Source organism: Podospora pseudocomata, chromosome 3 (assembly GCF_035222375.1).
Source record: "Podospora pseudocomata strain CBS 415.72m chromosome 3, whole genome shotgun sequence".
NCBI classification, from domain to species: domain Eukaryota; kingdom Fungi; phylum Ascomycota; class Sordariomycetes; order Sordariales; family Podosporaceae; genus Podospora; species Podospora pseudocomata.
Window position 1 is genome coordinate 3599757 of NC_085887.1, and position 25213 is coordinate 3624969.

At 53.7% G+C, this 25213-nt stretch overlaps 9 protein-coding genes and 1 non-coding gene across 10 annotated transcripts; 6 read left to right on the forward strand and 4 right to left on the reverse strand.

The window, feature by feature from the left end:
• Nucleotides 1-12: 12 nt before the first annotated feature.
• Nucleotides 13-1374, reverse strand: QC762_310180 (uncharacterized protein). Its single transcript, XM_062889313.1, has 2 exons — nucleotides 728-1374; nucleotides 13-667 (listed from the first exon to the last, which is right to left on the reverse strand). The coding sequence occupies exons 1-2, from the start codon at nucleotides 1088-1090 to the stop codon at nucleotides 161-163; spliced, it is 870 nt and encodes a 289-aa protein (XP_062745280.1). The 5' UTR covers nucleotides 1091-1374; the 3' UTR covers nucleotides 13-160.
• Nucleotides 1375-1596: 222 nt separating this feature from the next.
• QC762_310190 (uncharacterized protein) lies at nucleotides 1597-4684 on the forward strand. The gene is made up of 2 exons (XM_062889314.1): nucleotides 1597-2378; nucleotides 2456-4684. Exons 1-2 carry the CDS (start codon nucleotides 1989-1991, stop codon nucleotides 4106-4108), a joined length of 2043 nt encoding a protein of 680 aa, XP_062745281.1. The 5' UTR covers nucleotides 1597-1988; the 3' UTR covers nucleotides 4109-4684.
• Nucleotides 4685-4958: 274 nt separating this feature from the next.
• QC762_310200 (uncharacterized protein) lies at nucleotides 4959-7329 on the reverse strand (the record flags this gene model as incomplete). The annotated part of the gene is made up of 2 exons (XM_062889315.1): nucleotides 6055-7329; nucleotides 4959-5985 (listed from the first exon to the last, which is right to left on the reverse strand). The coding sequence occupies exons 1-2, from the start codon at nucleotides 6543-6545 to the stop codon at nucleotides 4959-4961; spliced, it is 1518 nt and encodes a 505-aa protein (XP_062745282.1). The 5' UTR covers nucleotides 6546-7329.
• A 175-nt stretch (nucleotides 7330-7504) lies between these two features.
• Nucleotides 7505-7591, forward strand: QC762_0059040. The gene has a single exon. It is a non-coding gene; the product is annotated as a tRNA-Gly (tRNA).
• A 760-nt stretch (nucleotides 7592-8351) lies between these two features.
• Nucleotides 8352-10660, forward strand: QC762_310210 (uncharacterized protein). The gene is made up of 3 exons (XM_062889316.1): nucleotides 8352-8977; nucleotides 9036-9245; nucleotides 9317-10660. The coding sequence occupies exons 1-3, from the start codon at nucleotides 8767-8769 to the stop codon at nucleotides 10450-10452; spliced, it is 1557 nt and encodes a 518-aa protein (XP_062745283.1). The 5' UTR covers nucleotides 8352-8766; the 3' UTR covers nucleotides 10453-10660.
• Nucleotides 10661-11024: 364 nt separating this feature from the next.
• On the forward strand, nucleotides 11025-13340 carry TUB1_2 (alpha-tubulin; the record flags this gene model as incomplete). Its single annotated transcript, XM_062889317.1, has 7 exons — nucleotides 11025-11391; nucleotides 11560-11600; nucleotides 11799-11825; nucleotides 11891-11966; nucleotides 12038-12571; nucleotides 12630-13053; nucleotides 13115-13340. Exons 1-7 carry the CDS (start codon nucleotides 11367-11369, stop codon nucleotides 13338-13340), a joined length of 1353 nt encoding a protein of 450 aa, XP_062745284.1. The 5' UTR covers nucleotides 11025-11366.
• Nucleotides 13341-14393: 1053 nt separating this feature from the next.
• On the forward strand, nucleotides 14394-18556 carry QC762_310230 (uncharacterized protein; the record flags this gene model as incomplete). The annotated part of the gene is made up of 5 exons (XM_062889318.1): nucleotides 14394-14430; nucleotides 14516-14667; nucleotides 14756-17679; nucleotides 17758-18436; nucleotides 18527-18556. The coding sequence occupies 5 exons, from the start codon at nucleotides 14394-14396 to the stop codon at nucleotides 18554-18556; spliced, it is 3822 nt and encodes a 1273-aa protein (XP_062745285.1).
• Nucleotides 18557-19299: 743 nt separating this feature from the next.
• DPH3 (Diphthamide biosynthesis protein 3) lies at nucleotides 19300-19566 on the forward strand (the record flags this gene model as incomplete). Its single annotated transcript, XM_062889319.1, has 1 exon — nucleotides 19300-19566. One exon carries the CDS (start codon nucleotides 19300-19302, stop codon nucleotides 19564-19566), a length of 267 nt encoding a protein of 88 aa, XP_062745286.1.
• A 226-nt stretch (nucleotides 19567-19792) lies between these two features.
• QC762_310245 (uncharacterized protein) lies at nucleotides 19793-20355 on the reverse strand (the record flags this gene model as incomplete). The annotated part of the gene is made up of 2 exons (XM_062889320.1): nucleotides 19793-20058; nucleotides 20193-20355. The coding sequence occupies 2 exons, from the start codon at nucleotides 20353-20355 to the stop codon at nucleotides 19949-19951; spliced, it is 273 nt and encodes a 90-aa protein (XP_062745287.1). The 3' UTR covers nucleotides 19793-19948.
• Nucleotides 20356-21120: 765 nt separating this feature from the next.
• Nucleotides 21121-25119, reverse strand: CDC60 (cytosolic leucyl tRNA synthetase; the record flags this gene model as incomplete). The annotated part of the gene is made up of 7 exons (XM_062889321.1): nucleotides 25010-25119; nucleotides 24742-24898; nucleotides 24552-24655; nucleotides 24401-24432; nucleotides 24295-24345; nucleotides 21361-24242; nucleotides 21121-21300 (listed from the first exon to the last, which is right to left on the reverse strand). The coding sequence occupies exons 2-7, from the start codon at nucleotides 24847-24849 to the stop codon at nucleotides 21121-21123; spliced, it is 3357 nt and encodes a 1118-aa protein (XP_062745288.1). The 5' UTR covers nucleotides 24850-24898; nucleotides 25010-25119.
• Between the last annotated feature and the right edge of the window lie 94 nt (nucleotides 25120-25213).

Below are 25213 nucleotides of genomic sequence, written 5' to 3' on the forward strand. Positions count from 1 at the left end.
TGATCATGAAAAATGCAACGTAATATGGCTTGAAGCTTTGTATGACAATTTGACTAGACAGAAAAGTCCACGTATATGATTCATCCATAATTTTCCCTTCCCCAAAAAAGCCCGGAAAAACAAAACTCGCTTCTTGACTAGACCTATATAGCTAATAACCCTATTCATCCTTCTGCCCCGGAATTTTCCTCACCTTCCTCCCCTTCGCCGCCGCCTCACACAACGGCCTCCTCGGCTCCGTCCCCGGCCACCCCTTGGGCATCTTGACATAGCCGACCTTTCTGTACTTGTCGCTCTTTGCGAAAAAATCAACCCAGTGCTTCAGCCCGTCGTGCACCTTTTTCAACGCCTCCTCCCTCTCCTTCTTTTTCATCTCCTTGAGCTCCGCGCGGGAGAAGTGCTTGTCTACGGCTGGGTCATCCAGGGGGAGGTACATCTCCTCTACCCCCCTCATGTCGGGGGAGCGGTCTTCGGCAAAGCAACCCGTGACGTAGGCGCGGGCGGCGTCGCAGCCGGCAAAGTAATGGTAGGAGCCGCCGGGGCCGTAGGTGCGGCGGTTGGAGGAGACGTCGTAGATTGTCCAGTTGATTGCTAGGTAGATGGGGAGGTCGGGGTTGGTGCCGTCGTAGAGGGAGAGTTCAGCTGGGGTGAGGTAGATCGGTCCTTGCTGCGGGGGGGTGTTAGTAACTGAAAGGGGGCGGGTCGAAAGGGTGCGGGGGAAACGCACGAAGAGCTCCTTGTAGTAGGCTTTGGTTAGGTACTTTGGGGGGTTGGACATGCCCCAGAAGAAGGTCTCGCCGTTGGAGACGAGGTAGCTCAACCCGCAGGAGGCGAGGAAGAGGAAAGAGATGACACGGAGGGCGTCGAGAGCGATATTGGCGGTGTCGTACTCGTCGACATCATCTTTGGACTTTTTCTTCTTGGACTTTGGCTTCTTTACGGGTTGGGATGTTTTCTTGCTGGTGAATTCTGATTCTGAGGAGGAGAGCGTCTGAACTCGTTTGAGGGGGAGCTGTTGTTCGGTTTCTGAGGCAGAGGAGTCTTTGGCCTCGGGCTTGCGCCGCCGGACTGCGGGTTCGGGGGAGGCCATCGGAGGGGGTTTACAAGAGGGATTCAGGAGAGCTTGGGGACAAGTAGATTCAATTGGGGTGTTTAACGGTGGACAAACGGATATTGTACTCCGTACAGCAAGAGGTGGTATGTAGGAAGAGAAGTCCGGTATGGCCAGATCTCCAACGTTGTTTTTAACCGGCCATGCGAGGCTGAGAAGTGGGATGTGACGGAGGGATGGGAACTGACGGTCCGCGATTGCTGCAATCAATGAGTGACCATTAACACCCACCCCCCCCACCCCCTTGTGCTTCTGCTTCGGTGAGCCGTTCCGCAATCTCGGATTGGAGCGAGGCTGCAGATGACTGAGAGCCCCGCTTTGGACCGCGAAGCTAGCTCACGCGTCGCCCATAGCAACTCCCCACAGTACGATATGCCGGGCTGTGGTTGGTCAAAATGGCCTGAAGAAAGCACTGGGCAGGTCAGTGGTAAATACAGCAACCCTGTAAAATTAATAACGCTGTGGTCTGTTTCTCCCTCAGTGGGACAATTTCCAGATTATCAATCCCAAGATTGCGATCACGACTTTTATGACTGACCACCACCTGCCATTGCATTCACCCTTTTTTGTCGCACATTTTTCATGGTGCAGGTCTAGCACACTTTTACACACAACCACAACCATATCCTACCCATTGTATTTTGGGCACGACAAGAGCTTTTATCTTGATCCGAACCCTGATAACAAACGAGAGTGAGGGTGTAAATAGACTTCGACGCACGGGGAGAAGCCACCACCCCCTCCGCAGGACAAAAAGACAAGACAACACCCTGTCGTCATTCGGCAAACCACCTACCAACTGCGCAAACCCAACATCAGTCCCTTACAGAATCGCTTTGCATGACACCACAATAACATATACCTTCAACACTCGACCATGTCTATGCCGTCGAGTCCTGCCGGTGGCGGCACCACCACCACAACACCCCTCCAGCCCATGTCGCATAACCAACAACGCGAGCGCGATCCCGCTCTCTTCTCGCCCACCCAGACTAGAGGTCGCGGCCTGACCCTCGGAGCTTCCACGGACAATGCGCGCGACAGCTCGGTTCACGAAAAGATTAACCAGTTCAACTCGCTCGCCGTGCAATCAAAACAACTCGAGCGCAAGACCGCCGATGCCGCCCTCAAGCGCGCCATGCTTGGCCGGGAGGAGGCCGAGAGCGAAATGCGCCGCTACCGTGACGAGTGTAGAATGCTCAGGAGGGCGGTAGAGGAAGGGAGAGAACGGGAACGAAAAGTGGGCGAGAGACTGGAGACAGTAATGGTATGTTTACGGTCCTTTTCCGATAGCTAATCCGGGCGCCAAGCAGACAAAGACTAATGCGGGAATAAACAAAACAGGAGAGCTATGGACGCGCAAAGGAGACACACGAACACACCAAAGAACTCTGGGAGAAGGAGATCCGTCGCGCCCGAAAGGAGACCTTCAAGACCCAGAGTGCCTTTGTCAAGCTTCAGGAAGAGCTCAAGAATTCTCGGAACGCCCACAGGTCGACCGAAGAGGAGCTTCATCGCGAAAAGCAGCTATGCTCTGAACGGGCACAGGACGCTTTTACCGCCAAATACCAGCTTGTAGCTCTTCAGAACCAACTTGAGCAGGCTCTCGAAAAGATCAAGACACTTGAGCAGGAACGTGACTCGCTCAAAACGATGGTCGAACAAGAGAAGCAGCTCCGGCTAGTGGCCGAGGAGGGCAAACGCCCCGCATCCGACGACGAGAGAATTACGCCACGCAAGCGACCACGGACATCCTCCATCAGCTCATCATCGTCCGATGTACCCGACTTTGAGGAGATCACCCGGAAATGGGAGTGGGAGAAGCAGCGCGCCGACAGGGCAGTGCAGCAAGTGCAGTTCCTCGAGACCGAGTGCCGGTTGAGAGTCTGCGCCGCGGCCAAAGCCTTTCGTCGAAGCAGTTCAAGCCGGGGGAGCACAAGCACTAGTCGTCGATCCAGCCCCCGACGCAAACGACCCAGTCTCTTGAGAATCGCAGATGCCGCCGACGCTGTCATCATTGGAGGCAACGCCGAGCCGTCTCCTGATCTCGCCTCACCAAAGCGTTCCAAGACCGACATGCTCAGGGAGGAGCTGGGCTCTCGGAATGACAGGTTCTTTACACCGGTTGAGCAACCTGTACGTTATTCTCGCACGCCGAGCGTTGACCCGCCAGATTTCGCGATGCTTGATAAGGACAGGACATCGCTACTGTCGTTGCTCGACGCCCCCCATAGAGAGGAGAGCCCAGCGTTGACGTTTAGCATTCCCACCGTTCCAGCACCCGCCCCAGCCGCAACAGTAAAGCAGGTTGTTCGGCAAGAAGAACCGGAATCGGATGTCGAGGTTCATAGATCGGTCCCGCATCCTGTGCCAGAGCCTGTTGTTCCCGTCCATCAAGAACCGTCCCCCCGTTCTGCCGCGCCTTCGACCGACCCTTTGCCATCTGTCAAGACCCTCAGCAACGAGCTACCAGCCCCTGCTCCGCGTCCTCACACCTCGAATTCGTTTCATCGGTTCCGGGAAGCCGCCGCCAAAGCCGCGCTTACTGTTGTGACAACCACGACAAAGGTGCCACTCAAAGACGAGAACAAGGACCCGAACCTCGCTTCCAAGATCATGAAGATGCAAAAAGAACAACAATACCAAACTCCCAACCGAGGGAATATCTCAGCCGGGAGTGAAAACGAGTGGGACAAGCCAAGCTTTGACGTGACGAACCCGGCGTTGACGCCCACCATGACGAGGGAGGAGGCTCTAGAGCAGATAAGAGATCGGAGAGTCCGGGCTAGGAGTGCCGGGCGTTCTGGTGGTGCTGCTGGATCTCAGGGAACCCTGTCGAGGAAGGTGTCGACTGAGACGATGAAGAGTGGCAGCGGGCCAAGGGGGAGGGAGCAGGAGAGGAGGGATGTTAGTGTGCAGAGCGCGCCAACTGTCATGACGGGGAATAGGGAGCCCAGCAGGGGGGCGGTTGTGGGGGGGAGAAGGGTGAGGGGTTGAAGTACGACGATAAATGATTGGAAAGTGGCAAGGGAGAGGAGGAGGAGGAGTCAGGATATGACATGATATCCCTTACTGTTTGACTTTTTTTTTGTCGGCTTCGGATTTGTATACACCCCTCTCAGCACACACACACACACACACACACACACATACACACAACACCCGGTTTGCGGTTTTTTTTCGGTTCAGTTTTCAGCAGCATCATCATCACATGGAAAAAGGAAAGGGGTAACACAGGACATTTTTGCATTTCCTCAGGAGTTGCGAGGTTGTCTCTTTTTTTGACTTCTCCGGGTCTGGATGCCAATGGATGGAAACTGCAAAATCATCATTACAACTCTGAAACTGGACAAAAACTGGGGAAGCTTTTCTTACTTGGCGCTCTGGTGTTTCTTTTTAACTGGACGGACGGACGGCTGGCACAAACTTCTATAATACCCCTAACCATTTTGTGTTTTTTCTTTTTTTTCTGTTTGGCTCTTGAAATCATTTTCAAGGAACGCATGGGGTTGGGTGGGAAAGTCTGGCCAAGCGTTTTGCGTTCAGGGGTTGCTGGTTGGGTACTGTCGACGATATCGGGGGGGTGGTGGTGCTGGCTTGACAGGCTTCACTGGTTGTTTAATTGACATTTTACATTGTTCTCATCACAAATTGCTTCGAATGCTGTACTCGACGGTTGGTGATGTATCACTACTTATTTCTTCTTGTCATGAACTGCCATGTAATTAGAATCCGATCATGTCAAAAATCATCAAACTGTCATTGTCATCACCATCATCACCCCAATCCAATCATCGTTTAGACCAAACATCAGTCCATCATTGCGATACTCTCGGTCTACTCCTCCTCAGCTTCCCTTTGGCCCATTTCCAACTTGTGTGGATAAAAAAGACACAGACCGACCCGTGGCATTTCCATTCTCCCCAAGGGAATGACCAGCAACCGACATGGCCCTCGACTTCCTCCTGCCACCTCTGGCAGCCCTATGCTGGTCCTTTGTAGCAGACAGCTCTCTCTGCTCCATCATCGCGGCGGTGATCTCTCTGGCACTAACAAAGTACCCCAAAGATAATATCGCCGTGCCCCTCACCTGCTCGGTCGTTACAGCTGGCCAGACCACAAAAACATCCAGAAAATATGTGGCTTCGACCGGTGAATGAAAAGGAGGAGAAGACGTCCCGCTCGATGCTGCTCCCTTATGGATCCCCTTCAAAGCAGTCTTGGTGCTGTCATTGGCGTGTGGTTTTGAAGGAGATGTCTCGAGCGAGCATGAAGACTTGGCGCTGAGCGGCAGCCAAAACTTCTTATTGTTCAAATCGTCGTCCTCTGGGTCCGTCTCAAATTCTACTCGTCGTTCAAGCCTCTGGATGTACTCCCACTCCTTGCAAGCCTTGGCACAGTATGTCTTCAACTCGGAAACAAATGGCTGGCGTTTGGCCTCCAGCACAAGGCTTTCGAAGCAACTTGCGACGGATCTAACCACGGAATCGGTGCATTCGGTGCTGATGGAATCAGTGATGTTCCTGTACTCGGCAAGTGTCCGGAAGAGTACTGAGCGCAGGTGAGCCTCGACCTCTTCGTTTTCTTCGGCCAGATGGTCGAGGAATTTATTTAGCTCGGAGGATTTGTGTAGGAGATAGATGGGCTGGAAGATGGCATTGCGCAACTCATATCCAAGAATGGCGAGGAAAGTGGCTATTCGCATGTGTTTGGCGGTTGCGGAGTTGGAGACGGGGAGAGGGAGGATCCGATCAGTGCGGCTCAGAGCAGGGTGGCTCTTGATCGTGGTCCAGTTGACACCATTCAGGGGCAGGTCATCACAAAAGTATGTCTCGGCCAGTTTGACCGCAGAGGTGCGGATGGAGTCCATGATACTGCAACTTCACCCTTCAAAGTTAGCAATCATATCATAGTCAACTTGAACAAGAGTGAGGAGGACATACATGTGCTTGATATTTTCCGTAATGGGAACCAGCCTGGCTGAAAATGTTGATAATCTCTCAAGCTTGGCTGTCTCCTCACTCAGCTCCTGCTTCACGGAGTCAATCTGCCACTGCATCTTCCCCCTTTCGTCGCCCAGCTGCGTCTCATTGTCGGCGAGCTTCTTCTTGGCCTCGAGGTATTGGCACTCAAGAGTTTGCTTCTGCTTCAAAGCATCCTGGAGCTTTTTGGAAGCATCATCACCTTGCTTCCTAGCTGCGTCTAGACTTGCATGGAGTCTCGCAATCTGCCTGAGTGTATGGGTGTTATCACGTTCGAGATCGCTGTATTCCTTCCGGAGTTTTTTGTTCTCGGCGCCAATGGAGGCAACTTGCTTGACGACCGGATGGGATGCCAACGTAGTAAACAAATTCTCAATGTCGTCCAAAGAAGGCGGAGTTGTTGAAGCGGTGGTGTTGGAGGAGGAGAGAGTTGCCAGTTTCCCGGTGGACATGCTGGTCAGAGTCAGCTAATATTGTGGGTTTTAATCAGGTGGTTGATTAAGGGGGAAGACACGTTGGAGAGTATGACACCATGTGGGACTGAAATTTTGCCTGTTCGAATGTTGGGAAGGAGGCATTATGGCGGACAACCACCTTCTTTTCAACTTGCTCGACAGTTTCATCATCTGCATCATTGCTTGTCAAATCTGGCTGATTCTCTCACACCAACATCCTGTGCCACCCATCTCCTCTCGTGGCCAATAATGGCACGATGGGCCTCAGTGCGTTGATTGTCCAGCACCTTCCCACATGAAGCTCAGCCTTCCATTTCAAAGTGAAGCTTGTGGTCAGACCCCGAATCTTCATCAGGATTCTCACAGAAAAAACACTTTGATCATGATATGCGATGAGCCAGTGAGGCGAGCAGGTCATCACCTCCCCCCATGTTGATGCAAGCCATAAATCAAGTCCGGGCCCGCCACCAATCAATGTTCGGTACTGTCTCCGGATAGACAACCAATTGCCGGTGTCTTTCCGGAGCAAACGGACTGATAGCATTTGATCCATATGCCTCTTTCCATCGGGATGATGCCGTGGCATGGAAACTTGAAAGTTTGACAATGGAATTGTGATAGAAGAGCCAATGCTATTTTTACCTGCTGAGATGGCCAGTCATGACGAAATGCCGTTTTATGTTGAGTCGCAAACCAAGCCTCACTCTGCGGTTCTCCGTGGTCAGGTGGGTTTGATGAGATGGCTTCACGTGTAGGTTCTTTTGGAACAAACGGATTCAAGTGACCTTGGCCCTGATCTTGATAGCTGTCAGATTGTGATATCTATGTACCTAGAGCTATCAAACTCAATATGCTGTGCAACCATGCAACCATTACTCCGTTTGATAAAGACTACCTGCAGCCCTTATACAACGCATATCTCCACACCCAACCTCAACAACTACAACACAAGGACAGCGCGATTAGTTCAGTGGTTAGAATACTCGCTTCCCATCTCGCTCTTGGAAAAGCGAGGGACCCGAGTTCGAATCTCGGATCGCGCAGCTGATACTGATTCGCTTCTTTTTGGTTAGCTTTGGTGCTAACATGGCAGGCGTGGTCAACTTCTTTTTGGCAGAAGGAGCGGAGGTGAGTCGGGAAGGGGCGGTGGACCCCTCGGCCCGAACTGGGTACAGTTCAATGGATTCATCTGAGGTTACCCGGTCGAGGACTACCAAAGAGTGGAGGTATGAGAGTGATGCTCAACAGGAAACAACGGTTGATGGGCATGTGTTTTGAAAACGGATTAGGTACTTCAGGGTTGGGACTTGTGTTAGTTAGATACCTACCCAGTTCAAGACTCGCGAGGAGAGGTAAATGTGACTCCACTGCTAACTCGGTGACAACATTGTAACGGGTCTATTTGTCTTGTTGAATTGTTTAGACCATAGACTTGCTTATGTTGAGCGGTTGGAGTAGTTGTGGTCTCCGAGAAAGACACTGATTTCTGCGTGCCCTATCCAGATTCACAAACTTGACGTCCTGAGGCGAAGTAACGACTTGAAAGTCACGCATGTTGAGGTGAAGCAGTATGGCATTGCCGTTTAACCCACGAGGCTGAATGAAGCCTTCATCGAACGAGTTATATGAGCATCGGTGGAATTAGAAACTTGATGCCACTCGCCATCTCATTGACTGTAGTACTAATTGCTATCACACAACAGAGGTCTCCAATCTCGCGGCAGCCGATGCAGGTCAGACTTTTCCACAACCGAGACAGCAGCTGTGCCTCCTTGCGGAAAAGGAAGCTCCATGGTGATGCGGCCCGAGCTCCTTTTTGTGAAACGTCGCGAGTGTGGAAGAGACGAAGGGCACGAGCCACCCTGCGCCGCGAGCCACGCATCCGGCAACAGAAGCGGAAGCCTCCCGAGCGAGAAAAAAGAGAAACGGGAACGCTTTCGAAGCACACCCCTGTCATCATCCTGCTGACATTTAAGGCTTCAATATTTCCAACTGCTGAGCCTCCTCTGACAAACTGATGTAACCAGCCTGTTATTTTATCATGGTGCTGAGAAGGCGCCTTTACTGTGTCTCTTTTTCTTTCCTTTCGAATGCAATGAATGAATGAATGCATGGATGGATGAATGAATGCGCCGCCAATCGATGAACTCCGCCGTGTTACCATCGTCTGTTTATCCCGAAACCACTGAGAGCTAGGAACCGGATCTCACTTGGCTCCATGGCCAGACCGGCCGGCGACCAGCTGAACGCTCACGCAGCACCAGCAACAAATGGCCATATGGGCATCTCGCAGCCATTCTCCTCTCAACCACTTTCCACAACCCAGCTTATCAGCCACATTCCCAAAATCCTCCCTCACGAGCGCGTCTTCCCCATACAGATAGGGTCTGAGCTCTTCAAACTATCGGGCGCATCGCTATCATCCGATGGTATGTATATCATCTGAATGGGTGGAGGGAATGAGCACAAATTGACTGACATGAACAGCGCCGTCGTACTTTTCCCAATACTTTCTGTGTCAGCTAAAACAGGCCGAAGAAAATGGAGAAGACATTTCCAACGCCATCCGGACCTTGTCCATCGATCGTGATCCAGACACGTTTAAAGACATTGCTCTACACCTTCAGGGGTATCATGTGAAACCGCGAGATGCAACGCACTTTGTGCGATTGTTTGCCGATGCACAGTTTTACAGACGTGAGACAGCGCTGCTATTGCTACTTGCTGCAAGGCCGAAGACATGTTGGGCTAACGCTGTGTCTTGCTAGTCCCCAAGTTGATGTCCCAGTTGTACGAGGAGAGCATCTTTACTACTATTGGAGAGCGCCAGTTTGAAATACCACGAGAGCTATTCAATGACCCAGGGAACTCACCCAACTTTTTCTCGCTGGGCTTTGCTGTCTTCTTTTCCTCACCAGACGAGCTCTTTCCTGGCTTGGACAGAGAAGGGCTTCTTCGGCCACCATCGATTGTGCCCCCTGCGATCCCAACACGTAACGGGGATATTTTTGCCGAGCTACTCAACCTTCTCCGAGGATATCCGGTCAATATTCGCGATGAAGGCCATCGCGCAGAGCTACTCCGAGATTGCCGGTATTTCAACTTCAAAGGGCTCGAGCAGCGTCTGATCCCGCATCAGATATCCTACAACCTGTCACGTAGACGACACGAAATTGTTCTTCGGCTCAGGGACATACTCAAAAGCGGCATCACGGTAGCTTCCGAGCCCACCGCACTCGATCCAGCCGCCGGATGGGTCAACTACGCCCGCCCGTTCGTCGACGAGAAATCTTACGAGCTGGTGCTCGAGATTGGCGATGAGAGCACCAGGCTACAGTTTGGACCGAATGGATCGATCCGAGCCGAGTTCTTTGGGGAAGTCAAGACTCGCGTGGCGAAACTTTTCGAGGTCATCTCTACCAAGCTCAACTTACCGCCCACAACACAGCCCCTGGGGTTGCTAATGGCACAAGGGGGTGCGAGCAGCCAACCAGCTACGCCGGGGAATACACCGCTTAGCGAGGATTTGGTAAGGGTTGTGATGGATCCCGAGGCAAGCGTCACGCTGGACGGAAGAGCCTGGAGCTTGGAAGAGGCGGGGAATAGCTCGGTGCCGTCATCGGCTGGGGGACTGGGTGGTGTGAGTGGCGGTGGTGAACAGAACTCGCCCTCGGCGTTACTGCTGTCTGTTCCGGCCTCACAGCCGTTTTCGAGGAAGAGGAGGAGGGTGGATATGAATGGCGGACTGGAGGAATGGATTGTGCGGACTGGGCAGTGGCGGTTGAGGATTCAAGGGGTCAAGAATGGGAAGGCGGCGGTAGAGTGTTGTTTGGTGGCGGTCAAGCTGGATGCTATGAGCTCGGAGCATGCTAGGAATCTGCAGAGGTCCTTTTTGGGAGGGTGACTTTGGATATGCTGGGAATGATACCTTGAGTTGTTGGATATGAGGGTGTTTGTATGTCGTTGTCATGTTGGAATTCATGGCATGGGATTATTGTGTTTATCCTATTACAAACTCTCTGTTTTTTTATTAATCAGCAAGCATTATTACTTTATGACAACAGGCTGTGACAGTTCAGTGCGGCAACGAATGGATGAGTGTTGCACTGGCACTGACTGGTGATTCCATGTTCCAGTGGGTCTCTTGACCATCAGATGTTGCTGGCAAAAATATGGATCCCTCTCAAATTGAGATTGGCCTATCAATCTGGACCATGTCACCGTCAGGAGGCCCGCTCTTTCACTGTCCAGCCATCTCTTCCATGTCCCTTGGTGTGAGGCTTGCTGTGATGTATGCTGTATAGGACATATATGTATGTAGGTCGGGTGTCTGTAAGGTACAGACATAAACTGGTTGGTATCTGTAGGGAGTGAAGCAAGTCAGGGCTCAGACGGCGAGACTGCCGGCATCCCGGACCCAGCCAGCCGGGCAGCAGACCGGACTGGGATTGGGCAGACGCGACGCTCGGGCCAAGGAGTGATCACAACCAGCGGTGTTTTGGGGGGTGCTTTCTGCGGTGTGCTCAGTGCACGGCAGTGACTGGCTGATAAAGCACGGGCAAGGAGAGGAAGCGCGCTTGCCTGCTTCGGGGAACGCTTCTGTCAACAATCAAATTTCCCCACCACTGTCACCCAAGTTCGACCTTCAGGCTTCCGAAGAACGACCAACCTTCAAATTTCCACTTCTCCAGCCAAACCCGCCCGTTGTTGTTGTTGTCTTGTGACCCAGCTGCTGTCTTTGGTTTTGCTGACAGGCTATATTCATATTGCACCTCTCTCTTTTTTTGCAGCAAAGAGTACTTCTGCTACCAAGTCAAGATGCGTGAGATTATCAGCTTGAACGGTATGTTTTTTTTGCCCCGACCTGAAGCTCCTTTTTTTTTCTCGGCGTGGCGCGCGTCTTTGGCCTCACCGCATCGGTTGGGGGCACCTCGATATCAGCGCATACCACCGACTCAACACCACCCTTTTGGACGACTTTTGTGTTGATACTGACTTTCTCTGTCTATAGTCGGCCAGGCCGGTTGCCAGATCGCCAACTCCTGCTGGGAGGTATGTACAGCATCACCCCTCTCTCGACTCGTCCTCCTCCTCCCCGGTTGCCCGCATCGTCATCAGAGCTGCCTCGCCTCGTGACAACACACCAGGCGACATCATGACTTTCGATCTGCTCTGCTCTGCTCGGCACCGATGAACACTACACTCGATATGCTTGATGGAATAGGGACTTTACTGACCTTGCATGTTTAGCTGTACTGCCTTGAGCACGGCATCCAGGTATGCTCTCGTCCCCGATTTTTAGCGGTCGGAATATTGTGATACTGACCCGTTCACATCATTAGCCCGATGGATACCTCACTGAGGAGCGCAAGGCTGCTGACCCCGACCATGGCTTCAGCACTTTCTTCTCTGAGACTGGTGCGTACTTGGGACCTTTGATGATGTGTGCCCTCATATCTTTTGGCCCAGCTGACGGATGTATGCCCAAGCAGGAAATGGCAAATATGTTCCCCGGACAATCTACTGCGATCTCGAGCCCAACGTCGTCGATGAGGTCCGCACTGGTGCCTACCGTGGCCTCTTCCACCCCGAGCACATGATTACCGGAAAGGAGGACGCCTCCAACAACTATGCCCGCGGTCACTACACTGTCGGCAAGGAGCTTATTGATCAGGTGCTCGACAAGGTCCGCCGCGTGGCCGATAACTGCAGTGGTCTTCAGGGTTTCCTCGTTTTCCACTCCTTCGGTGGTGGTACCGGTTCCGGTTTCGGTGCTCTGTTGATGGAGCGCCTCTCGGTTGACTATGGCAAGAAGTCAAAGCTCGAGTTCTGCGTCTATCCTGCCCCCCAGACCGCTACCTCTGTTGTTGAGCCTTACAACTCTATTCTCACCACCCACACTACCCTTGAGCACGCCGACTGCTCCTTCATGGTCGACAACGAGGCTATCTACGATATCTGCCGTCGCAACCTTGGTCTCGAGCGCCCCAACTATGAGAACCTGAACCGTCTCATTGCTCAGGGTATGTTTTTCCAGAGCACCAGACGTATTCTTTTGACACCTGCTGACATATCTTCCAGTCGTTTCTTCTATTACTGCCTCGCTCCGTTTCGATGGCTCCTTGAACGTCGATCTCAACGAGTTCCAGACCAACTTGGTCCCCTACCCCCGCATTCACTTCCCTTTGGTTGCTTATGCCCCCGTCATCTCGGCCGCCAAGGCTGCCCACGAGGCCAACAGCGTCCAGGAGATGACCATGTCTTGCTTCGAGCCCAACAATCAGATGGTTAAATGCGACCCCCGCAATGGCAAGTACATGGCTACCTGCTTGTTGTACCGCGGTGACGTCGTCCCCAACGACGCCCACGCTGCCGTTGCCACCCTCAAGACCAAGCGCACCATCCAGTTCGTCGACTGGTGCCCTACCGGTTTCAAGCTTGGTATCTGCTACCAGCCCCCCCACCAGGTGCCCAACGGCGATCTGGCCAAGGTTAACCGTGCTGTGTATGTATATCCTGGCTGTTATGTATTCTATTTTGTTACAACTTGCTAACTATGCCTCTAGCTGCATGCTTTCCAACACCACCGCCATTGCCGAGGCCTGGTCCGCTCTCTCTCACAAGTTCGATCTCATGTACTCCAAGCGCGCCTTCGTCCACTGGTATGTTGGTGAGGGTATGGAGGAGGGTGAGTTCTCGGAGGCTCGCGAGGATCTTGCTGCTCTTGAGCGCGATTACGAGGAGGTTGCTGCCGATTCGATGGAGGGTGAGGATGTCGAGGCCGAGTACTAAGTGCGGAAGCACGGAAGCTACGTGTGTGGATACTCCGTGGTGGCAAAGTTTGGTATGTTGATTGTGGGCGAATCACCTTGGACGAAGGGTTGTTGTTGTTGCACCGAGTCCTTTTAGTCATCCCCTTTAGGCCTGCGATATCCCGTTGGCGAAAAGAGGCTCTCTGCGTTTTCATGGGTATACTTCCTTGGCAAGCGCGGACCCAGTGAATTTTATTTTGTTAGACGGAAAGTGAATAGTGAATTTTAATGGAGAACAGCAGAATACCTGGAGGGACATTATAATGTTGTCTTGTTTTGTTTGGGGAGTGGGACAGACTGTGTACATAGGAGAGATCCCCCGGAGTACAATATTTGTTGTCACACCTTAATGGTACTTTCCAAGTGATGCTCAATTATCGCGCATGTCTGCTTTCTGAGACCTGTACTAGCGAGGAGACGGGGTTATGTCTGCAACTGTCTGCAACAAGCTGCCATCTGCACCGTTGCTGCAGTTGCCGTTGGCTGTTGAGCTTGGGGGTTTACTGCAGCTCTGGCAGGACGAGCTTGGTTGGACCCTTGGGACCCAATCAAGGGTTGGGTTGCTGCCAAGGCGCTGTGACAGATCGAGGCATCCCCACTCTGCGGACTTTCCCGCCAGCTGTTTGGCTTCCAGGTTCCTCTCTGCTGCCCAAGGGAGCTTGGGGGAGTCGCAATCCCAGCCTCACGAACGTTGCCAGACCAGACCAGACTGGACGGTTGATTTTCCCCCACTCGACCACTCAACCAGACTCGACCTCGCAAACTACGAATGCGCATATGCCATAGTCCACTGCTATGCCCGCATGATTCTTGTTCTTTTGTTTTCTGATTCCTACTGAGCGTCTCTTTCGTGCATTTCCCTCTTGTAATACACGCATTTCCTTTTCCCTCGCACGAAACCGCGACTGCCAGCGACCAGGCACGAGAAACAGACATCAGCCCCCACCACCACCACCACCACCACCGAAGAAGGACGACTGAGCAAAAAACATTTGGTCTCTTTTCGCAACACACGGCACATCTGGTTCTCACCATGGCCGAATCATCTTCTGCCGCTGCCGCCGATGCCGGTACGTGTTTTAAAAAGCAGTGGCAGACAGACCGGCGACTTTTTGGGCAACGGGGGCACGGGCTAACCGGAAATGATGGCTTTAGGGGCACCGAACCTCAACCTCACACCGGAAGAGAAACGAGTCTACGGCCAGCTGTTCCGAGCAGCTGATACAGAAAATGTTGGAGTTGTCACCGGAGAAGTTGCTGTCAAATTCTTTGAGAAGACAAGGCTAGATTCGAGAATCTTGGGCGAGGTTCGTGTTTCAGGGGCTGCATCCCCACCAGCCGATATTGTGACCTCGCCAAAAACGCTGACACTCTTGTTTTTTGATATTTCTACAGATTTGGCAAATTGCGGATAAAGAAAACAGAGGCTTCCTCACCCCGGCTGGGTTTGGCATCGTCTTGAGGCTCATTGGGCATGCGCAGGCCGGCCGGGAACCAACTCCCGAGCTGGCTCTTCAGCAAGGTCCTATTCCACGATTCGATGGCTTCACACCGACCCCTGCCCCTATTCCACCGCCGCCCGCGCTTCAGGCCCAGGCCACGGGCGCCCCAGGTCCCATTCGCATCCCACCGCTGACTCCGGAGAAGGTTGCCCAGTATGCTGGCTTGTTCGAGAGACAGCCTCTTCAGGCTGGCGGTATGCTTCCTGGAGACCAGGCCAAGCAAATCTTTGAGAAGTCTGGTCTTCCCAACGAGGTCCTGGGTCGTATCTGGATGCTTGCCGACACCGAACAGCGCGGCGCCCTCGTCTTGACCGAATTCGTTATCGCCATGCACTTGCTTTCTTCCATGAAGACTGGTGCGTTGCGCGGCTTGCCCAACATCCTGCCTGCGGCCCTTTACGAGGCGGCCACTCGCCGTGCACCGGTTGGCGCAAGCATCCCCAGACAACAGTCCCCCACAACGGCTACACCACCCATCTCGGCTGTCCCACGACAGCTCACCGGCCCAGCGCCCTTGCAGCAGATGCGCACCGGAAGTCCCCTTGGCCGCCCCCCGATTGTTGCGCAAACGACTGGAGACTGGCTGGTTACTCCACAGGACAAGGCTCGGTTTGATCAACTGTACGAGGAGCTCGACAAGTCAAAGAAGGGGTTCATTACTGGTGAAGAAGCTGTCGGGTTTTTCAGTCAGTCAAATCTTTCCGAGGATGCTCTGGCACAGATTTGGGATCTGGCCGATATCAACTCTGCGGGCCGCTTGACCAGGGATGAGTTCGCCGTCGCCATGTATCTTATCCGACAGCAACGCACCAAGCCAGGCGCCCATACTTTGCCGACCACCCTCCCCGCCAACCTCATCCCACCGAGCATGCGGGCGCAGGTTGTTAGACCCCCAACAGCCACCGGCGCTTCAGCTTTTGACGCACCCCCACGACCTCAGCCAAAGCCATCTGCGCTCGAAGACTTGTTTGGGCTGGATGATCCTCAGCCGCCAGCGCCAGCTCAGGTGGCTTTGGCTACAGGCGGATCGGCTGGTGGTGATCCCTTCGCTACTAGCATGAGCCCTGTTGCCCCTACGTCACCAGCCAGACCGTCTCCCAACACCTCGACATTCAAGCCTTTTGTTCCGTCCTCTTCCTTTGGCCGCGGCCTTACCACACAGCCTACCGGTGGTTCCAATGCGTCCGCTGCAGGTTCCGTGACTAGTCTCCCGATGAGACCTCCTGCTCCCTCCTTTGAAGACGACCTGCTTGGTGATGCCGAGCCCGAGGTTAGCAAGAACTTGTCGAGCGAGACTACTGAGCTTGCCAACCTGTCCAACCAGATTGGTTCTTTGACCAAGCAAGTGCAGGATGTGCAGGGTCAACGTGCGGCTACCCAGAATGAGCTCAGCCAGTCCAGCATCCAGAAGAAGAACTTTGAGCAGCGTCTGGCTCAGCTGCGCGCCATGTACGAGAAGGAAGCGCAGGATGTCCGGTCGCTCGAGACGCAGCTTACAGCCTCCAAGAATGAGACCAAGAAGCTCCAGACCGAGTTTGCCATGATTGATGCTAGCTATCAAGACATCCAGAACCAGCACCGAACCGTTGTGGCGGCCCTGCAGGCGGATCAACAGGAAAACGCAAGCCTTAAGGAGCGGATCCGGGCAGTGAATGCCGAGATTGCGCAGCTGAAGCCTCAGGTCGAGAAGCTCAAGTCCGAGGCCAGACAGCAAAAGGGGCTTGTCGCTATCAACAAGAAGCAGCTCGCCACCAACGAGGGTGAACGGGACAAGCTGAAGACGGAGGTGGAGGAGCTTACCAAGAGCAACGAGGAGCTTGCCCGCCAGGCCAACAGCAGTTCGCCTGGTTTGGCTCAAGTCGGAAGCCCGGCCCTTTCCACCACGAGCGCTAATAACCCTTTCTTCCGGAGGACGGGAAGCACCGATATCACCGGGGCTTTTGCCTCGCCCCCCATTCGGTCCTTTAGCAACCAGAGCTTCGATGATGTCTTTGGGCCCAGTCTGAACGTCCGTGATACGAGCACCCCTCCCCCTCAGCCCGCCAGTGCTATTCCAGCACAATTCACCGGAACCTCCACTGGCAGCGGATCGTTTGCGACACCTGGCTCGAGCAGCCCTAATGTTAGCCGCCAAGCCACCGTCGCGACCGACTCACCTACAGTCCCGGAACCTAGGCAGATCAACTCTACCTTTCTGCCATTTCCCGAACCCACCGACTCCCTGAGCACCTCCCGCCAGGCTTCGCCGGCCTTGAGCCGCCCCGAGACTCACCAGGAGTCCCAACCCATCAGGGCTGCTTCGCCTATTGAGGCTCTCAAGACGGGACAGAGCTTTGCCTCTGGCTCCGGCTCCGACCGGCCAAGAGCCCCCTCGGTCGCTTCGGATAAGCCTTCCAACGTCTTTGGTTCTGTTTCCGAAGAGACGATCCAGCGTCCCGCCACCAGTGGTAACGTGGACCCCTTCGCCGTGGACCAACAAAAGGCCAAGGAGGACTTTGAGTCGGCCTTTGCCAGCTTCAAACAGGCCAAGGCTGCCGCCCCCGCCTCCTCGGGCGCGGATGCGACTAAGGCATTCTCAACCTTCAACAACGAGTTCCCTCCCATCTCGGAACTCGAGCGTGACGACGAGTCGGACAGTGAGAGTGAGCGCGGCGGGTTCGACGATGACTTTGCGCCTGTTTCGCCGGCCACCAAGCCGGTCGAGAAGAGCATCGAGTCTCGATCTGCCTCCCCAACTATCACCACCAAGTCTGCACCAGACGCTGCTGCGGCCGCGGGATCCTCCCAGAGCCCAGCTCCTGAGCAGCAAGCTGCGAGGTACGACCAACGTCGTTTAGTCTCGTTTTCGCTCCAGCCCACCCTTCATTATTACACAGAGACTGACATTATTTGCAGCGAGAAACCTGCCACCGCCACTACGGCCTCGTCCACTAACCTGACCAAGCTCTCCAGCTCGAATGTAGACGACATCTTTGGCTCAGCTCTCGCAGCCCAGCCTGCTGCCGCTGCAACGAACAACCGCCCGAGCACTGCGACTGCTCCTGCGCCCAAGGGTGCGTTTGACGATCTTGATGACGATTTCGAGGGTCTCGAGGATGCCAAGGAGGGTTCTGCCGACGATGACTTTGCCAACATCTCCCGGTCCGGTCTCGACGACTTCAACCCCGTCTTTGACAGCAGCCCGCCGCCAAGCCAGCCCAAGAGCGACTCGGCCGCCACCAGCGGAGCCTTTGGTGGTGAGAGCAGCTTCGACTTCGCCTCACTATCGACCACTTCGGCCGCCAACAGCACGGCTGGTCCCGTGTCTGCTTCGGGCCCTGGCAAAGCCAAGGGTGATGCCCACGACTGGGATGCCATTTTTGCCGGTCTAGATGAGACCCCCACTGCATCGTCAGTGACGCTGGCCAGTGGCAACGAAAACGCCAAGGAGGCTCCGGCAAGGCCGGCTGCTGGGAGGGCGCTGACGGAGGAGGGGGAGCACGATGATCCGCTCCTGAAGAACCTCACGAGTATGGGGTACTCCCGGACGGATGCGCTAGCGGCGCTGGAGAAGTATGATTACAATTTGGAGAGGGTAAGCAGCAAGACCAAGAATGGATTTCCTTCTCAGAGCAGGAGGGTGAGGACGTGAGGCTGACCAAAGGTTTTCTTTCTTTTCTTTTAGGCTGCGAATTATCTTGCCAGTCAGTCTTAGGCACATTTCGCAGTTGGGGTAGTTCCGATGAGAGATTTCTCTTGGATCTTGTTGCGATCTTGATCGGGAAAGAAGTGAGGGGGGAGTGGCGGATGCAGAGGGAGGATTGGTTGGTTGTTTGGTTGGTTGGCTGTCAGTTGGTTGTCTGTCTTTGATGATGAGTGATACCTTTTCCTTTGTCTTTTCTACCCATTTTCTCTTGTTGGAACAAGATGTCGTTCCATCACCACCACTACTCTCTGTCCTGCTGGCCATTTTTGCGCTGCATTAGCTGGACAACATCACTCTCTCTCTAAACACACGTTTTTCCTTAATGCTTAATTTATTGTCTCTTCACTTCTCTCTATATCTTGTACTATCTGTGCCTGTCGAGGTACTGTTGGAGGATTTCTTTCTGTAGTGTATGCTGTACCTTCTGTAGCGTAGTTAAGTGTATATCCTGATTTATCCGTGTTTGGTCTTTTTCTTCCCTTGAGTTGCTGCCCCGTTTCTTGTGGTTACCATGGTGAATGTTGGTTGTATGTAAGTGATTTGTGTGGGGCTGGCTGTTATGAGAGGTGGATCCAATGAGATGCCACAAAATGTCTACCCCGCGCCAAGACCGATTCCAAGCGGCAGGGGTTAGTATTTAGAAAGTCATCATCTTTTTTGCCCCTCCAAAACTTTTTTTGTTTGTTTGCCGCAACCAAAGGACCCAAGAACAACAACAACCTTTTCACCGCCACGAAAGCGAGGGAGACAAAATGGCCGACGACGACGAGCAGCTCTCCATCTACGACGAGGTTGAGATCGAGGACATGACGTTTGACGAGGCGCTGCAGACGTACCACTACCCGTGTCCTTGCGGCGACAAGTTTGAGATTGCGCTTTGCGACTTGCAGGACGGGGCGGACATTGCTGTCTGTCCGAGTTGCAGCTTGATGATTAGGGTTATTTTTGAGGTGGAGGATTTGCCCGGGGGAGGAGGGAAGGGGGTTGAGGGGGGGAAGGCGGTGGCTGTTTCGGCTTAGAGGGCTGGGAAAACAGAAGGATAGTAAAGCTGAGAGATTTGGGCTGGTGGATAGGTGACAGGGGCGATCGAGCGAACGAACGGAGGAGACTTCACCGATCGAAACCCGCGAGGCGAGCAGAACAATTTCGAGGCTTTTGTTATATGGTCGGTGGCAACAAACTTGGCCCAGCAGAATTCGAGAACTCAAGTGATGACGAAAAAGTGTTGGGAATTAGAATTGGTTTGTGGTACAAATTCTTCAACATCTGATTCCTTCACATGTCCTTATGTACAATACATTACAACCCCTTGCATCACTACTACTGCCGCTATCATCACCACGACGATCACTTCCCCATCTCACTACCATCACAACCACCACCACCGCCATTGCCTCGAATTCACACCAACCCCACAGCCATAACAGCAAACACGACAAGCCCCGCCAGAGGCCCCTCCAGCCCAGCAACGTTGCTACCCGCCGCGTTGGTAGGGACGACAGAGGCGGTTGCTATTGTTTCTCTACCGTCAGCTTGGGTCTCTCAACAGCGAGCTCATATCTTGTGGGGAAGATGGTGACAACAACAGTGGGCAACGAAACCCGAGAAGAAAAAGGCAAGGAGGAAAGGGGAAAAGGCAACAGACTGGTAACAGCCGGCGTGGCGGTGGTCGTCGTGGAAGACGGGAAAACGGTCGTCGCCGAGGTGATGGTGGAGACGGAGCCGGTTTCGGTGCTCGTCGTGGTTGTTTGACCCGACACGAGGGCTGCGGCGCCGAGAGCGACGAGTCCGGAGGAGGTGAAGCGCATTTTGTTGAGTCGGGGAGGGTGTTGGGTTGGGTTGGGTTGGGTTGGGTTTGGGTTTGGGTATTTAGGGGTATCAAGAGGATATTTTGAGTAAAAAAAGATTGGGGATATTTATTACAGACACACAGTGAGTGAAGATGTCAAGGAAGAAAAGAATAGATCAGTGAGGGGACTAGGGGACGAAAGGTATTTGAGGAGAGGGGAAAGCAAGGGTAGGTGATGATTCAAAGCGTTGGAATGGGAGATATCACCCGAAGACTGCAGATTGTGAGTAGAGGGAGAAAACATCATGCTTCCGTTATGAGTCGGACATATCCTTGTCAAGTCTGACAGTTTTGGAGATAAAATCCCTGATATTTGACAGTCGGAAAGACTCCGTTTCCCTTCCCTCGCATCCAAGTCGATAGAGCGCATGCAGCACGAGGAATTCCCAAGACTTGCCTCTCCCAAGACTTGCCTCGCGGGGGTCAGCTCCGGCACTAATAACTCCAAGCTTCCGCAGCTCGCAAGGAGAACAGCCTGTGATATAGCTGTGATGTCAAGCGGTGTCTTTGACCCCTTACCACATTCAAATCAGAACTCGTCATCAGACGCACACCCTTCTTCCAAAATTTGGATAAGAAAATTGTCAAAGCGAGTCTCTTTTATAACCTATCCTAGGCAATGCCGCGACCAAAGAAACTTTGAGACGCTGAACCCCGTCATAGCGCTGGAATATGACTCCTTTTCATTTCCCATTTTACAATTTTTTCTTACTCCCGCCTACACCTATACGTTGGTAAAGAAGAAGCTTGGCTGGCCGGGCAGGGCAGCTTCGGCAACAGGAGCAGTGACCTCCACCTCCGCACCATTGGCAGTCAGGTCCTTGCCCTGCTTGCTTCCCTCCTGCACGGCAACGATCTGGACTGACTCGAGACCGGCAGCGCGCTTGAGACCTGGGACCATGGCCTAGAAATGAATTGTTAGTTACCTTATCTTTCTTCCTAGGCAGAACGAGAGGTTACTCACCAAAAGAGTCTTCTTCTCATCAAACGCCAGCTTGCGCTCCAGCACAGCGCTGGCAGGCTCGCCATCTCTCAGACGCTTCTTCAGGGCCTGCACAAAAGGCATAGCCTTCTTCATCTCGCCCATCTTGCCGATGCGGCCGTTGAGCTCCTTGTCGTCAATCTTTTGGCTGTTGGTAGCCGGATCCCAGACCTCCTTCAGCAGCTCAATGTACTTGGCCTGCCACGTGGGGAAGTCCTCAGTCAAGAAAATTGTGAGCTTCTTGGGCTTCTTGGGGTCAAAGTCACTTTGTCTGCCCTTGGCCATCTTCTTGAGCTGAGAAGCCTCAGCAGAGTTGATGTTGGAGGACGTCTGGCGGACGTACTCGCGAGCCGCCGTGAGGCCAGCGTCCGAAGCCGGCACGTCAGGCCACCTGGCGAACTGAATGGAAGTCTTCTCGCCGAGAATCTCTTGCCAGACGAAGTCGGCCCAGTGAGGGGCAATGGGGGTGAGCAGAAGAGCCTGGAGTCTGATGTACTTGAACACGAGGTCCTTGTGAAGAGGAATACCGGCAGCGGTACAGGCCTCACGGTAGGTGTCACGGGCGTTGAGGAAGTCGTAGTGGCCGGCCTTGAGGGCAAGCTTGTACGAGGTCTCCTCGTAGTGCTTCTTGGCCTCAGCAACCAGGGCGTTCATCTCGTTGTCGAACAAGACGTCCTGGAAGTCGTTGAGCTCACCAGTTCTCAGACTCTCGTCCTTGACAGTCTCCTCGATCCACTCCTTGTTGGTGTAGAATCGGAGAATGGTGTTGTCGGCCACATCCTCGACGAAGTTGGAGTCGGCAATGGTATCGCCAGCATCGGCAAGAGCCACACGGGCGGCATCGGCACCGTACTTCTTGACGACGTCATCCAAAGTCATGAAGTTGCCAGTGGACTTGGCCATCTTGGCACCGTTGAGCTGGAGATGGCCGTTGGCACGGACGGACTTGGGCCAGAACTCGCGGGGGAAGAGGGCGATGTGGTTGTAGAGCCAGAAGGTGAGATGGTTGGGAATCAAGTCCTTACCGCTGACACGGAGGTCAAGAGGGTAGAAGTACTCGAAATCTCTGCGCATCCCCTGAAGGGTCTCCTTGGGGATACCGGACTTGGTAACGAGCTCATCAGTCAACTGTGTCCTGGCAAAGACATAGTCCCAGACCTCATCAATCATCTGTTCAGGGGCAATCTTGCCCTTGCCCTGCTCGCGGCCGAACAAGTCGGTGTGAAGCCATGGCACAAGAGTGTAGTAGGCCATGTAGATCGTAGAATCACTCAAACTCTCCACAAGGAAGGTGGGATCCCAAGGAAGCTTGGAGCCCAGGCCATAGGTTCTCGCGCAAGCCCACTGCTTCAGCCAGTTAAGCACTCCCTTGAAGGCATGCTGAGTGTCAGGAGAGTAGGTCTCGAGACCCTTGCCATCCTTGTTCTCGACATAGTCATAGGCAATAGTGCGCCATGAGTCCTCGCCATAGTCAATGTACCACTGGTCCATGAGAGCAACAGTGCACTCATCACCGGATCTTGACACGACCTTGTTCTCAGGCTCGGAGTAGGCAAAAGCCTCACCAGCCTTGATCAGCTGCTCTCTGACCTTGGGTTTGGCAGCCTCAACCTTCTCGCCGGCAAACTCGCCGACCTTCATGACACCCTGGTAGAAACCCTCCTTGTAAGCAAGCTCCTTGGCCTCCAGAAGCTGCTTGGCATCCTTGGGAGAGGCAATCTTGAGCTTCTTAACGAGGTAGGGAGCCAGAAGATCGGAGGTAGGGGTCTGAATGATGGGGATAATCTCCAGCTCAGCCCACTCCTTCTTGATGCCGTAGAAGTCGGCCTTCTTGGCAAGCTCAGTAACCATAGCATAATCATCTGGGGAGTCGGACGGCACGGATGTGACCACACCGGTACCCTTGGTAGCAAGGACAGACTCCATGGGCAAAACGCGAACCTCCTTGTGGAAAGACAGAGGAGCATTTACAACGGTTCCGATAAGGTCAGAGCCCAAGACATCGGCGGCCTTTTCAGGAACCCCCTCCTTCTCGAAGATGCCCTGGTACGCCATGTTTCTGGCAGCACGCTCGGTGATGACAAAGTACTCCTTTTCAGAAGCCTTATACAAACCGTAGGTGATACTGGGGCCGACAAAGCAGCAGGTTTGACCATACATGGTCTCGGCTCTGAGGGTAGCAGGCACAAGGTACACCTTGGCGTCCTCGGGAATCTTGCCTTTGACAGCCTCGGCGGCCTTGGGAGCCCACTCAACGACCTTGAGCTTGAGAGCAGTGTACTCCTGAGGGAGGACACCCTCACCTTCACTTCGGTCGTGGTCCATGCAGGGCTGGCCGTCCTTGATGGAGTAGATTGTGTAACGCTTGCCGAACTTGATCTTCTCGAGCTCCTTCAAGCGGACCATTTGCCACCTGACGAAGGCATCGTAGTAGGGGTTCGCATCGGTCGTTACGAACTGACGTCTCCAGTCGATACGGGCACCAAAGTTGGTGAGATCCTTCTTGCACTCTGGTGGGAAGAACTGGAGCCAGTACTGAGGGTCGGCGAAGTGGTGAATCTCCTCCAGCGGGATGCCGACAGAGTTGAGGATCTGGAACTGATACTTGGCCTTGACGGTCTTCGCCGCGGCCTTACCCTTCTTGGCATTGAACTTGGACAAGTCGTCCTTTGGCCCCTTGGCAGCGACAGGAGCCTCCTCAACCTCGTCCTCCTCCTTGTAGTTCTCGAAATCACGACCGAACATTTGGACTTCCTTCACGAGCTTGTCGGCGGAGGCCTTGATGGGAAGACCGGTGCAGTGGTAACCGAGGGGGAACAGGGTACGCTTACCCTGCATCCTGGCGTAACCGGCATGGAACTCGACTATGCAAGGTTAGTACGCAATGCGCTGAGTTGAATATTAGAGGTTTCGTACTCTTGCTGAAGCTGAAAGCATGGCCAGCGTGGAGACGGCCGTTCATATAAGCTACACGATCAGTCAGTGAACAGTCCATGTATATGCCAGCCGGGAACAAACATACGGTATGCGATTGTACCAAAGAACTTGGGGAACCTGTCGAGCTGTATTAGTGTCCATAGCCCAAACCATGCGCAAACTCCTTTCCAGGTCTGAAATCCCCCCTCTCCTTCCAATCTGATATCTGCCTCTTTATTCCAGAAAGTTGAACATACTTCTCGCGCAGCTCATCGGCGGTGATGGACTCCAGGGGAAACTCGTCGATAGATGGCGCATCGACCTCGAACACATGGTCCTCCTCCCACTTTTGCTGGTATCTCTGTAGACCAAGGCGCATTGGCCGTGAGTTAGCCCAGCTCCCGTAGCCTCCTGATAGGTGGATTTGTCTTCAGGTGGAAGGCGCACCTTTTCAATCTCAATAAGGGTATCTCTCTTCTCGGTACCCCTGAGCTCCTTGGTCTTGGAGGAGACAGCCAAGGTCTCCATGGCCTTGGGCAGGGTGGTGTCGGCCATACTGTGGTTGTTGTCGCAAAACTCCGAATCGTTCGTTCGCACCGGCTTGCTAGAATTGGATATGTGTAAGTGGTGGTAGGAAAGGGAACGGTTTCTTGGGGGCAGAAATAAACCGGGGGCCCGATTTCGCAACAGCGGCAACAGGCAGGGGACAACACACCTTGGACTTGTTTTGAGTCAGGGACACGGGAACCTCACACACGCTCTCGTAGGCACAGGGGAAATTTTGGCTGATGACTCCGCTGTCCGGCTGGCGACGGTACGGCACCATGGAATGGAGGGGCAAGAGCGCAACGCGGGGTTAATTCAAAAATCAGAGTGGGGAATAACCCACCACACAGCTGTGGCGGGCAGAGGTTAGCTG